Source organism: Pavona decussata, unplaced genomic scaffold, assembly GCF_977016875.1.
Source record: "Pavona decussata unplaced genomic scaffold, jaPavDecu1.1 SCAFFOLD_85, whole genome shotgun sequence".
In the NCBI taxonomy this organism is placed as follows: domain Eukaryota; kingdom Metazoa; phylum Cnidaria; class Anthozoa; order Scleractinia; family Agariciidae; genus Pavona; species Pavona decussata.
This window is the reverse complement of record NW_028145503.1, coordinates 1320618-1335254: the sequence shown is the minus strand read 5'-3', so window position 1 is coordinate 1335254 and position 14637 is coordinate 1320618. Positions and strand designations below refer to the sequence as shown.

At 40.5% G+C, this 14637-nt stretch overlaps 2 protein-coding genes and 1 long non-coding RNA gene across 14 annotated transcripts in view; 2 read left to right on the top strand and 1 right to left on the bottom strand.

Annotated features, from left to right (window-relative positions):
• Positions 1 to 14637, top strand: part of LOC146475177 (uncharacterized) — a 275844-nt gene that overhangs the window by 76504 nt on the left and 184703 nt on the right. The gene's annotated exons all lie outside the window — the stretch shown is intronic.
• LOC146475179 (uncharacterized) overlaps positions 1 to 14637 on the top strand; it is a 453604-nt gene that overhangs the window by 325301 nt on the left and 113666 nt on the right. For 2 of the 6 annotated variants that reach the window (XR_014865986.1, XR_014865987.1), the window contains exon 13: positions 1399 to 5125. Coding sequence is in view for 1 of the 6 variants with exons in the window: in XM_085116101.1 (XP_084972227.1) it covers positions 1399 to 5120 (3722 nt within the window). In the remaining 5 variants the exon portion in view is untranslated. Of the gene's footprint in view, positions 1 to 1398; positions 5126 to 5711; positions 5877 to 14637 lie in introns of those variants that run through there. The other 4 variants (XR_014865983.1, XR_014865984.1, XR_014865985.1 and 1 more) reach the window with 3 other exon arrangements.
• The window catches only part of LOC146475184 (uncharacterized), a 186470-nt gene that overhangs the window by 106454 nt on the left and 65379 nt on the right, over positions 1 to 14637 (bottom strand). The window contains exon 3 of the long non-coding RNA XR_014865999.1: positions 7143 to 8728. This is a non-coding gene — a long non-coding RNA (uncharacterized LOC146475184). The remainder of the gene's footprint in view (positions 1 to 7142; positions 8729 to 14637) is intronic.

Below are 14637 nucleotides of genomic sequence, written 5' to 3'. Positions count from 1 at the left end.
AATCATTCTCCCTAAAACATGCACACGTCCTAAATATAAACACAAAAGCATCTGGTGTCGAAAAAAGGAAAGAAGGTAAATGATGCCCACACCTCTGAATTCCTTCGTCGGATATCCAATTATGCCTTCTCTTACATTTAAACTGTTCTTTGCTTCAACAACTTTTTTTAACATTACATTTTTTTTACTTTACATTTTTTCTTTTTAACTCATGAATGCAGGCTTTTGCAATGAACTAGTTTTGGCGATGATAGGGTTTTCAATTGGGGTTGTTAACTTTCAGGCATGCGCAGTGAATGAGTGATAGTAATGTAGCGGAATTTCATTCTGGCGCTTGTTGAAATTAGCCAATTTTGCGTTTTCGGAAGGGAAACACACCTCTTGGAAACGGTGAATCGAAAGAGGAACTTCTAAGAGATGCTTGACAGTTTCAACAGCGGAAATCAACGGCGACTTAATGATCTCAAATCAACTTTTAATCCGCGGAGTTCCTTGGTAATGTCCCAGTGTTTCTAGAAATACAATGCTTTTGCTTCTTAGCCCAGTAAAAAGACCTATCTGAATGAATTTTTTTATTTAGGAAAGGTTTTTGTGTGTTTTCCTATTTTTATTAATGAAAAGTGACATTTCGGCGTAATCTTGTGTAAACAAACACATGTCCTCGCAACTAGCGGATGAAATTCGCCCAGACAGAAGCCTAAATAAAATTAATTGAGGGTCCAGTTTGAGCGATAAGATCGACTCGAAAAAAAACCTGTAACACTAAAAATTTGCATCGCAACACGTGATGTATTCCTATATTTACGTTCACTTGGATAAAGTTTAAATAGCAACTTTAGCAAGGTTAAGACCTTCTCCCGATCTTATAAAACGTGACAACAGCTGTCGTATGAACGTAAAAAAGAATATAACCATGCTGAAAACAGCAATATTTAGGTCACGTTCTTGGCAGCCAAAATCGTTCACACGTATCAAGTTTCGTTCGGCAACAACCCGACGCAAGGAACGAAATACGGACGTTCTTGGAAGAAAAACTCGACGCTTTCTTGTCAATTGCCAACCACGCAAAACCACCAAAACAAACCCGCACAAGTCCACCTTTGCGTTGCTTCGCGTATCGGAACGAATCAGAGAGCATGTCTAATGTAATATATAAACATAACGAATTCCGCAATGCGGCATGGCGTCCATGAATCCTTGTATCGCAGTTTTATGCAAGTACCGCTTTACAGTTACAACTATTCACTTTTGCATTCCCGAGTTGGCTCACAGGAGCCTTTGATTAATTCTGGAACTTTGCTTCTTTAATCCCCATTCTCCAATAATTGGCACATTCCTTTACCACTTATTTTCAAATAGTTTTTAACGCTCCAAACTTTTCCTTTCTACTTGAAAAAGGAATAACACAGCGCCGGACTCAACTCGACCAACTGGCCAAAAAACAAGGAAACATTATAGAGTTACTCCAGAATGTTCTTCGCCTTCACCAGGAAATGGGCCACCGGACAGATCAGAGAACTGCCTATGGCAATCTCGGCAATGCTTATCAATCACTTGGTAACTTCCAACAAGCCATACAGTACCATCAGAAACATTTACAGATGGCCGAAGATCTGGACGACCGTCCAGGAGAAGGAGGTGCCTATGAAAATCTCTGCAATGCTTATCAATCACTTGGTGACTTCCAACAAACCATACAGTACCATCAGAAACATTTAGAGATTGCCAAAGACCTGGGTGACCGAGCAGGAGAAGGACGTGCCTATGGCAATCTCGGCAATGCTTATCAATCACTTGGTGACTTCCAACAAGCCATACAGTACCATCAGATACATTTACAGATTACCAAAGACTTAGGCGACTATGCAGGAGAAGGACGTGCCTATGGCAATCTCGGCAATGCTTATCGATCACTTGGTGACTTCCAACAAGCCATACAGTACCATAAGAAACATTTGCAGATTGCCAAAGACCTGGGTGACCGTGCAGGAGAAGGACGTGCCTATGGCAATCTCGGCAATGTTTTTCAATCACTTGGTGACTTCCAACAAGCCATACAGTACCATCAGAAAGATTTACAGATTGCCAAAGACGTTGGTGAACGGGCAGGAGAAGGACATGCCTATGGCAATCTCGGCAATGCTTATCAATCACTTGGTGACTTCCAACAAGCCATACAGTACCATCAGAAAGATTTACAGATTGCTAAAGACCTGGGTGAACGTGCAGAAGAAGGACGTGCTTATGGCAATCTCGGCAATGATTATCAATCACTTGGTGACTTCCACAAAGCCATACAGTACCATCAAAAATGTTTAAAAACTGCCAAACAGCTGGGTGACCGTGCAGGAGAAGGACGTGCCTATGGTAATCTCGGCAATGCTTATCAATCAATTGGTGACTTCCAACAAGCAATACAGTACCATCAGAAACATTTACAGATTGCCAAAGATCTGGGTGAACGGGCAGGAGAAGGAGATGCTTATGGCAATCTCGGCAATGGTTATCAATTACTTGGTGACTTCCAAAATGCCATACAGTACCATCATAAACATTTACAGATTGCCAAAGACCTGGGTGGACGTGCAGGAGAAGGTCGTGCCTATGGTAATCTCGGTAATGCTTATCAGTCACTTGGTGACTTTCAACAAGCCATTCAGTACTACCAAAAGCGATTACAGATTGCCAAAGACCTGGGTGACCGTGCAGGAGAAGGACGTACCTATGGCAATCTCGGCAATGCTTATCAATCACTTGGTGACTTCCAACAAGCCATACAAGACCATCAGAAACTTTTACAGATTGCCAAAGGTCTGGGTGACCGTGCAGGAGAGGGAACTGCCTATGGCAACCTTGGCAATGATTATCAATCACTTGGTGACTTCCAACAAGCCATACAGTACCATCAGAAACATTTACAGATTTCCAAAGACCTTGGTGACCGTGCAGGAGAAGGACATGCCTATGGCAATCTCGGCAATGATTATCAATCACTTGGTGACTTCCAACAAGCCATACAGTACCATCAGAAACATTTACAGATTGCCAAAGACCTTGGTGAGCGTGCAGGAGAAGGACGTGCCTATGGCAATCTCGGCAATGCTTATCAATCACTTGGTGACTTTCAACAAGCCATACAGTACCACCAGAAACGTTTACAGATTGCTAAAGACCTGGGTGACCGTGCAGGAGAAGGACGTGCCTATGGCAATCTCGGCAATGATTATCAATCACTTGGTGACTTCCAACAAGCCATACAGTACCATCAGGAATATTTACAGATTGCCAAAGACCTGGGTGACCGTGCAGGAGAAGGACGTGCCTATGGCAATCTCGGCAATGCTTATCGATCACTTGGTGACTTCCAACAAGCCATACAGTACCATCAGGAATATTTACAGATTGCCAAATACCTGGGTGAACGGGCAGGAGAAGGACGTGCCTATGGCAATCTCGGCAATGATTATCAATCACTTGGTGACTTCCACCAAGCCATACAGTACCATCAGAAACATTTAGAGATTGCCAAAGACCTGGGTGAACGTGCAGGAGAAGGAATTGCCTATGGCAATCTGGGAAATGCTCATCAATCACTCGCTGGCTTCCAACAAGCCATATATTGCTATCAAAAATGTTTACAGATTTCCAAGGACGTGGGCAGTAAAGTTTCTGAAGCAAGTTCACATTATTCCTTAGGTTGCGTGTTTCAATCTTTGGCTGTTTTCAGCGAGGCCGTAGATTGTTACAGGTCAAGCGTGACACTTCTTGATGCCATAAGGGCTCTTCTTTACTCTAAAGATTCATGGAAAAGAAGCTTTCGCGAACTCTATCAGAATGCTTATACTGCTTTTTGGAGATGTCTATTAAAAACAGGAAAGAATTACGAGGCTTTGTGTGCTGCTGAGCAAGGACGAGCTCAGGCTTTGATTGATTTGTTAATGATACAATATGGCTTTACAGGATTGTCGCAACCATCATGTGACGCTAGAGACACAATCTCCTATATCTCACAAGTGTCACGCACGCAAACAGTTTTTCTGGCAACGGAGAAGAACAGAATGAATATCTGGGTTCTTGGAAAAGGAAATGAGGTGGTATTTAGACAAGGGGAAATAGAGGGTCAGCCTGCAGTTGACGATCCCGTTCATTTTTTACTGGAGACAGCTTTTGAAAAGATTGGAGCTGGTGTTGGTGTTAGATGTGAAAATCGTACAATAGATGAGCTCACTAGTGACCTCCCATCCACCACAGAAGAAAAAAATGGAAGAGGCGAATCAGCATACTGCACCAACAATGCGTTACAGCCATTGCATGATGTAATTATTAGTCCCATTGCAGATGTGCTTCATGGTGACGAGTTGGTCATTGTCCCAGATGGTTCGTTGTGCTTGGCTCCGTGGTCCGCACTGAGTGAGGATATTAGGATTCGCACCGTTCCCTCGCTCACGAGTTTAAAGCTAATTACAAGTTCACCCAAGGAGTTCCACAGTAATTCTGGTGCACTGTTGGTGGGAGATCCATGCGTTCCAATACCTTTAGCGCTTTTACCATACGCCAAAAAGGAAGTAGAAATGATAGGAGAAATCCTCAAAACTCCGCCACTTACCGGAAAAGAGGCGACCAAAGCGGAGGTGTTGAAACGAATGACGTCAGTTGGTTTGATTCACATTGCTGCCCATGGGCGAAAGGAAACTGGCGAAATTGCCTTGGCTCCAAACCCCGGTTGGACATCCGAATTCCCTGAGGAAAAGGATTTCATGCTGAACATGTCAGATGTACAAGCGGTTCACCTCCGAGCTAGCCTTGTGGTTTTAAGTTGCTGTCATAGTGGTCGTGGGGAAGTCTTAAAGTCTGAAGGTGTGGTGGGTTTGGTAAGGGCATTTCTTTGCGCTGGGGGTCGTTCTGTTTTAGTGGCTCTCTGGGCAATCGATGACGAAGCTACCATGGAGTTCATGAAGAGTTTCTATTCACAGCTGACAGAGGGAAAAAGTACCAGTCTAGCCCTTCACCAGGCTATGAAATATCTGCAAGACTCCGAGAAGTTTTGTTCCATGAGACACTGGGCTCCATTTGTACTGATTGGTGATGACGTCACGTTTGAATTTGATGACAAGAAATAAAAAAGGTAAATAAATTTTGTTTACAATTCTAGACTAATTATAGATGTCTCTTGTATGTAAATATTTCTGGCTGAAACGACTAAAGGAGCGAAGAAACTTAATTTTTTTAGCCATTCGATTTCAAATTCTTTTGAACTTGTTATTCTCCCGAATACGAAATCAGGTTCGACAATGAGCTTTTCGGAGTGCGGGGATTTTACCGAGGTCACAGCATTGGTTTTAGGAACCTCTTAACTACCAAGCGCTTGAACATGGATGGTAAGAAAATGTCCAAATTGTGAGAGAGACTTTTCAATTCATTCGTAGAATCATTCACAGGTTTTAAAAAAGAAAAAAGCTTTTCCCGCTTCGTCTTATAAATTTAATCAAATAGGTATCGGTGAATAGGTATCAGTGAATCTGTTTCTTCAATTTTTCCTTGGCCAGAATTTCTTTGGAAGGAAAAAACAACAAGTTGATTATACTACTGAATTTAATCAAAGCTAAAATGTAACAGCACATGTCATGAAAGGATCATTAGTACTAGAATGTATTTCTTTTGAATTAGATTTTCTCACAGGTTTTCCATTTTTTTTTTTTTCATTATTGCAGAGTGTCCAGGATTTAATTGACCAAGAGATGACCTGCCGAAGAGTAGTAAAGAAACCATAATTCTGAATCATTTTCACATCCTTGGCAGGTAGTATTTTCTTATAAGCAAGTATTATTATTTTTTTCTCAAATTTTTGTTACTTTCTTATCTTTATTCTCCCAGAGTACATAAACTAAAATTACAAAAAAAAAAAATTTTACCTTTTAACTATTAAAAGCGTAGATAAAATGCATTAAACCCTGTTTACCATGGGCTACACGACAAATTTTGACAATCTGTTCAGTATAAAAAGGCCTGGCCATTCTTGCTCCAAGTGATCAATCAGGTAGCCTTCTGTTGATTTCACAGGACCATTCTATGACTTGAAAACGTTCAAATTTGCACCCTTAATGCCATCAAGTTATATGGAAGAAATCCTTTTGTTGTAATGATTGAACCGAGGTTTATCCGAAAATGAAACATGACAAATGGGCCTGGTCAAACATATTGATATTTGCTGTCAATCAAGTGTTTTGCTGACATTGAAAACATTACATAAACATGTCAAATGTTACGATGCCATTACATAAACATGTCACATTTTAAACGCCTGCCTTTTTATGGTGGGACTTCTTGTTTATAATGATTGTGAAAGATTTTTCGGTATATATACTCTTAAGAAGATTAAACACTTTTATAATTTGAAATGGCTGTATTTTTTTTTAAAGTTCCTTTTTCATCTCGAGATCTAGTAATGGTGTACCTTAGATCGTAACTAGGCTAAACGAGCCAGGTTTCTTGTTGTCTAGGGTCAAGTGAAAGTTAAGGAAAAAGAAAAGAAAAGAACGTGGCCACCAATTAGTAGAAAGCCTTTGTAGGACAACCTGATTAGCAGGGCTGACACTAAGCTGAAGTCAATTTTAATCAGACAATATTTCAACTAGTACCACTAGTCTTCTTTAGGGCCTAAGTTAGAATGAGAGAGAATAACGGCTCTGAGAATTTCAATTTGAAAGTAAACATAAGAATATAATTATTAACTAGAGTAGATATATACTCAGTTTTCATGATATGTTTACAAGAGCTTCTCAAACTCGTTAATAATTCATCAAGAGAAAACAAAGAAAATCACTACCGTGACCGTGGTTTGGATATGTGATCCTAATTACCATAAAATTTTCCAACTTTAGCCATGAATTTCTCCAAGAATTATTGATCATTTGAGAAGCCATATCAAACACTCGAAAGTGTATTTCATCAGATATCCAAACACCTCGAAGTCGTTTAAGAAAACTCGGCTGCGCCTCGTTTTTTCAACCTACTTCTCAGTGTTTGGATATCTGATGAAACACTCTTTCTCGTGTCTGATATATTACTTATCAAGCAGATTGTGTTCATACTCATGCACAGCTATTTAAGTAAACGTTATCGTAATTTATTAAAAAATTTACCAAACTCGGCAACGGCTCATCCCCTCGGCAAATAAATCACAGTGCCAAATATTTATTTTATTTTGTCTCAACCTATGGCAATGAAAAATATGAAACTACAGCCAAATCATTTGGAGTTAAAGTTACCCATACTATTTTTCGACCCTGTCGTGTCATCTCGAGGCCTTAAAATCCGACTTTGTTTGTTTATCCCCTGTATACAGGGGCTAAATGTTCGTTGCATCGATTGAAACCAGCTGGTGATAACGTTTTACTCCCGTCTGTGAGGTTAGCCTCTCTCACTTTTCGGAGGGGTGCGTTGTTGCTGGTGTAAGGTGATATTTTGAGTAAATTTACATGTAAGTTAAAATCTATTGATCCAATAAAGCAAGATTTCAAGGAAGAACAGAGTTCTAAACTGTCGAACCAGTAATGTTGATATTGCTATGACAGTATCCTTATTCTCTTATGGGAAACAATTCCGAGCGCGGTAGAATTGAACTCAAATTAAAGCACCGCTTGTGAGTTCCCAAATAATAAGTGTTTTTGTCATTTGAATAATTAACCTAAAGAATTTCAAATCACATTTAAATGCTAGCAAAGAGGTTTTAAATTAACGTTGACTATGAAATGACGGATGGTCAAACATCCTAAACAAAGCGCGTTTCCAAAAATCAACACTTGGGATACTTCTTCTTCTCTTATTTTACTTACATTATCTTATGTATTTAACCAAAAAGTAAAAACAAAACAAAAAAAAACCGTATTTATCCACATATATTGGAAGCAAGGTCTGCAAAGAGCAACAATTAAAAACACTCCAGTTTTACAAATATTATCGGAATATTTGGTTCATGAGCATCAAACCCATTCGTTATGAGAAATTGAGAAATTTCAATGAGAGCCAAGAATCGAAAGCTGAAATCAAACGTAAATAAACGTTGGCCTCGTGACAAGTGATTTACGCTAACCTTGTTTGCTTAAGCAGTACCTTGCACATTTGTCTTAAACATTTCAGCACTTATTTCGGGTTTTCTTATGAATAGAAATATCTAGTTACTTTTGGCACATGGAGCAAAATTAAAGTATTTTAGGGCGTCGTAAAGTTTATCTCAGTCAAACAATTTCGAAACAAACTTAATTTTGTATACGGCCAGAGGTACGCTGGACAACCTATCTTTGTGAACAATTTGTTCTTCAAGTAAGCGAATGATTTCAGCTGTCGGGTCTGTTAAACAACTGATTAGTTTCAAATAAATTTAGCTCATTTCCGGGATAACCTTCAATTGAAATCTTTTTGACAGAAACTTAGGTTGAATCGGTAATCACTGATCTAACGATTTTCCTATCGCAATTTTGACTCGAAGATGTTTTGAAGAATACAAAATTTTGCACAAGTTAACATTTTACCCACTGGACCCCAAACAGCTGATTTCATCTTGTTTCTGCAGAATAGAAAGATTTGTTCTTCAGTGGAACTTGTGAAATAAAATTTTAAAATCATTCCCTTTTGAGATAAATACAAGGCAACTTGAAGATAATTTTATTCTGGTAAGACACTTGTAATCCTAGGATGAAGAAGAGAATAAAACTTTGAAAACGCCAAACTCTTGCGCTGTGATTTGTTCCAACACTGGGCTGGTTTGTCTCGTAGACGTGAAGTGAAGTCTGGCGCGTGTATCTCTACAACATGAGAGATCCTGTTGCAAAAAAATAATCAAACAAGTTTATGTATGCATTTTTTAAAGTAATCTGCATCTAAAATGCTCGTTAGGCCATTGAAGGCCTTTCAGATATATTTTATGGGGGACAAATATTCTTTTCTTAAGTGGGAGGGGGGAGGGGGGGAGGAGGGATGGCGCAGTGGTGGGAACACTGGCCTCCAGCCAATGTGGCCCGGGTTCGATTCCCAGGCGTCATATGTGGGTTGAGTTTGTTTTCCCCTCTCCATATAAAAACAGACATTTCCAAATTCCATTTGCTCAAAGCTCCCCATTTTGGGTACGATGCTTGTTTGGAAAACATAAAATATTCGGGGGAAACTATCACCCAAAAGTCACTCGATTGATACGCTGTTGTTTTACTTAAGTAAGCTCGACGTAACAAACCAAACCTGTAAACAGTGATCCCACTGTCCACGTGTGAATAGCATGAAGCTTGGTGACACGAACTGTTTACATATAAGTAGTAAAGCTTTATTGACGGTATCAGTTCATTAAAATTGTTCTTAGTGTTTAAAAAGACACTAAGGCCATAAATATGAAACACGAAAAGAAACTATTCTACAGTTAATAACACAAAAATTAACCTAAGCTATAGCTAAATAATTAACTTGTACTATCGCAACTCTCTCAGTCCGCCCCAGTTCCAGACAAAGTGAGATCGGACTTGAAAGAGTTGAGATTTGTCTCATCTTGAAGTTTGTTACCAAGGCTATTCAACATGACAGCCCTGCCGTAGCTAAACGCCCTCTTAGCAGCTTCAGTACGGGGCCTGGGCACAAAACCATTGTTTGAGGAGCCTGGTAATTTATATGAATGAAGGCTGGTTTAAACCGACAACCTGCTTGAAGGAAATGAAAAGCGTCTACTCTCTCTAGACACAAGTTGTCTACACATGGCTTTATGTACACTGCGCAAAATGTCCTCGGCTGATCGATGCAAGGAGATACAACTTCGCCGTTTTTCTCTAGTTACATAAATTAGAACCCTACACAAGGACATTGCGATTTAAACTAAAATTTCGTCAGCATGGTGATTTGCACTAGTTTGACACCTTTTTGGAGTTCGCAAACTGTTCAACATACAAAGAGGCCTTTCAATAGGCCATACTAGCAAACTACAACCATTACTTTTGTAGTTGGCGACCCCAATATTCTACTATCGGATTGTCGTTTTGCAAAAATTTTAAACACTTTGTAGAGGGGGTTCAAAGCCATCTACAAATTGTTTCACTTTGCAAAGAAAATGCGTCTCAACAAGCGTTTCTGGCACGGGGAGGGGGAGTGGGGGATTGCATAGTTTCCATTGAAAGTGAGAAGTGATCATCGCAGTGAATTTTCCAATTTATGCAATTGGAAATTGGAAGCCTGAAAAAAATTCAGGCTTCAACGGGATTCGAACCCGTGACCTCCGCGTTACCGGTGCGATGCTCTACCAACTGAGCTATGAAGCCACACATTGGGAGCAAGGTCAATTGTAGGTTCCCATTTTCCCGTGAGAGGAGTGAAACGATGTAAAGTATATGAAAAAATTCATATATGAACTGCGGATATAGATGAAAGTGAGAAGTGATCATCGCAGTGAATTTTCCAATTTATGCAATTGGAAATTGGAAGCCTGAAAAAAATTCAGGCTTCAACGGGATTCGAACCCGTGACCTCCGCGTTACCGGTGCGATGCTCTACCAACTGAGCTATGAAGCCACACATTGGGAGCAAGGTCAATTGTAGGTTCCCATTTTCCCGTGAGAGGAGTGAAACGATGTAAAGTATATGAAATAATTCATATATGAACTGCGGATATAGATGAAAGTGAGAAGTGATCGAGAGAAGTGAAAAGTGAGAAGTGACCGTTGAAGCCTGAATTTTTTTCAGGCTTCCAATTTCCAATTGCATAAATTGGAAAATTCACTGCGATGATCACTTCTCACTTTCATCTATATCCGCAGTTCATATATGAATTATTTCATATACTTTACATAGTTTCCATTGTTTGACCGTTACGATTGGGGTTGGGGGGAGAGCGAAGAAAACGGAGGAGATGGTCAAACAGCGAAAAATTCACATACTCCACGGAAATACTTGCTACTTAGGCTAGCTTTAGCGCGGTTCTTTCGGCTCATGAATTCTTTTGAACTTTTTTCGTTAATGGCCCTCAGTTGGGTATAACTCCAACGCTTTCTCTTACATAACCAATGAAAATATAAAAGAGCTATAATAACTTTATTTAAGCCGTTTTTGTTTTCAGTAAAAAAAAAATCACGATCACTTTACTTAAAGGACTGTAATTCGTGATGCTAAATGCTTTGGAGAGGTTTCTTTTAATTGCCCGTTACATTAAGTTGTTAAAACTGTTGTTGGTTAAGAAAACCAGCGTTATTAAAATGAAAAGTGCTCGAGTTAAAAATGGGTTTTACACTTTTTCTGTGAGCCATGCAGCTACTGCCAAAGTGTAAAAATATGCATTTTTTTCTTACTTCTCTGGCCTTCCTACCCACCTACTCACCTTAAGTCAACTCTGCTACATTGACACAGTGAGACGTTCTCCTTTCATTAGTATTATTTCCAATGGACCCTTGTAACCTAAAGCTGCATTGTTTAATAGGGCTGGAAACATTGTTCTGTTGTTCGTTCTTTTGCCCTCTCCATCAACAGTTAAGACGTTGCCAATGATACAGGTCGCCCCCATTGAGAAGGATGGGTGGGGTGGTTCAAAAGGCTGCTTAAGCTGGTCTGAAATCTGAAATTCTTACAAGAGGTTTCCTTCGGTTTCGCTTTGCTCGCCACTTTCTCAGCCAATGAGAAACCGAAAAATCAAACCCAACTATAACACACTCGTATGCGTTTTCCCGCGCTTGTGTCCGGTTACATGGATGTGTTGCAGCAAATTCTGCTAGCTTGACAACTTGATCGACCCATGCGTCCACTTTTCTGTTCACCTACTCCTCCAGCGAGGCTCAAGAGCCTAGGACAGCGCTCACATGCTTCCTGTCTTGGGTAGATATGTTAATTGTAGCATCATGGAATACGTCCCTGGCAGCGTCCTCTTTCCCCTTTTTAGTGAATAGCCAGCATTTTTTAGCATATGGATAATAACCTAAGCTAGGTCCTATTTCGTTGAGCACGTTCTACCACTTTCTCAGTTCTCTCAGGGGACCAGCGCCCGCTGCATCGTCAGCATACCAGCATTGCTCTTGAGAGGGTGCGTCTGGTGGGGATTACAGTAAGGTTAACCTTAACTAGCCCAGTCACAGATTTAAAGAAATAAATATCTAAATACTCACGCCAGTAGGACACGGGGAGAAGGGCCAGTTTAATAAGTCTGTCTTTATAGGATGTCTCGCAGAGGAAAGGCAAGTTGGGGATGTATTTTGTAGCCCGGCACTGAATCCGTTCTATCCTACGGATCAATTCCTTCGACAGGGGCGCCCACACTTGAGTGGCATAGCCGAGATGTGACCTGACTAGCGTTAGATAGATGACACGTCTCAATGATGCATTCTTGATAGACCTGGTGTTACGTCTCACAAACCCTAGTATCCTGTTTGACCTTCCACACTGGTCGCACACCTGTTAGTTCCACAATAGCTTGTCGGAGATGATGACCCTAAAGTCCTTTTCTGCGCTCTTGGTAACGCCAAGGAGAACCTCGTTTACGTGGAACGTCTTGGACACAGGATTGTGTTTCTAGGTAATTCGTCGTGCCTTACACTTATTGCAGCGTCAGTTGGAGACTTTATTAACTTGAAGATCTTTGTGTCATCAGCAAAGGCAGAGACGTGGCTAGATTTTACAGCACCAGGGAGAGAATTTGCATGTAGCAGAAATAGCATGGGGCCCAATATGGACCCCTGAGGGAACCCTGATGTCACTGGAAGAGACTGCGAGTTCACTCCGAGTTCTGTTACCCTCTGCATCCGATCGTGGAGGTAAGACTCCAGTCAGGCCAGAAGCTTTCCGCCGAAACTGTGATCACGCAGCTTCCTGAGAAGTTTGCGACTACTCACTTTGTCAAAAGCCTTCGACATATCAAGGTAGATAACATCAACCTGGCCTACGTTGTCGAGTCGGGATCGGATATAGTAGAGTACTTCTACCAACTGCATCACGCACGACCGCCCTGTTATGAAACCGTGTTGTGAACCATCGATCAGACTGTACACGCGGTCTTTGTCTGAATTGAAAATGCAGCGTTCCATCACCTTGGAAACCAGGCACAGTAAGGAGATTGGCCTGTAGTTCTTGGTATATTCTTTATTATCCTTCTTGAATACAGGGACCGCGTTGGCCAGTTTCCAGTTCATGGGAAGGGAGTCCAGTCTGAGAGACTTGTTGAATAGTTCACATAAGGATGAGCGATCTCATATGCTGTATTCTTCAAAATCCTAGCCGGGATTTCATCAGGACCGGTAGCTTTACTCGCGTCAAGGTTTGCCAGTACATCAGAGACCTGAGTGACTGTGTGAGTCAGGTCCGATAACGTAAGATCAACATTAGGCCCAGCGTACTCCTCGTCAGCTGAATCACAAGTGACAGGGTCAGATGTAAATACCGACACTAAGTACCGACTGAACAGATCAACGATCAACTACATATTACGCTGTCTTTCTGAGTAAAACTATTCAATAATTTCAATTGTGAAGGGAGGTTAGTTTTAAAAACTTGCGAAGCATACGATGCTAAAAAATCAAGCCACATTAAGCAAGAACGCTGAAAGTGTCAAGAAAGATCACTTTTATAAAATGATTGCTTGTGGTTTTCAATATATATCTACATTTTTTGAGGTGGAGAGCAAAAGCAGCTGAGCGATATATTTTTTTCGGACTTTTTTGAATAGTTTACGACATTTCTTAACTTTAAGTCGAATTTGAGCCGCGACCTCTTTCACCAAGCACCTTCTGGCGGCCGAGTCGTGAAAAAGTAGCGTGATCTATGATGATCGAAAATGCGAAAATAGACTTCCCTGTTGTCTATTAAGCAAGCTTCATTCGTTAATTTTCTCTGCTAGCAATACTCCTGTTTGCGATAGATTGCCTGGTGAAGGTTACGTTTATGCAGCAAACGCGATTCGAAATATTGTTCATTGATTGCCTTAAATAAATACGCATGACCTTTAAGGCGCGCATTTCTCCACTGGCATCAACATAAATATTTCGTTATCAATGACCGATAGCTCAATACAAGAGCACATTAACACAATGTTTAGTTAAAGCAGATTAACTTCTGCTAAACATGACACGAACGATTCTTGGAATGTCTAAAGCATTCAGTTAGTTGACATCAATGTACTGGTTACGTGTTCATCTTCACGCAATCTGACGAAGCATCTCATAGCGCTTCGCTTGCATATTTTACTTTCATTTTTCTTTTCTTTGGGTAGTAAACGTAGGCAACTTGCGAGAATTAGGGAAGCGAACCAGTTTGTCTGCTTTTAATGTCACTTTTTTACTGTCACGTGCAGTGGATCTAGTGATAAGTAAATTCAAAGAGAATGATTTACAGGGTCTCCTTTAAAGACATTTTTTTTCAATCCCAACAAGGCACTTTGCTAACAGGGAATTCTTTCAATTCAGTGAAAACGTTCAACGATTCGAACTATTGTTTATTAATTGGCGGTAATATCTATAAATATACTCCCACCATCCGATATTTCCTTATCAGAGGGGGTTCTCCCTTATGTTTCCAGGGCGAATAGATCGTAAACGACAAGAAACCAGCGTGTATTTCACATGTAACTTGTAAGTTTAGAGATCTCATACCTCAGTATTACAGAACTTTTAGAATGCACGACGGTGT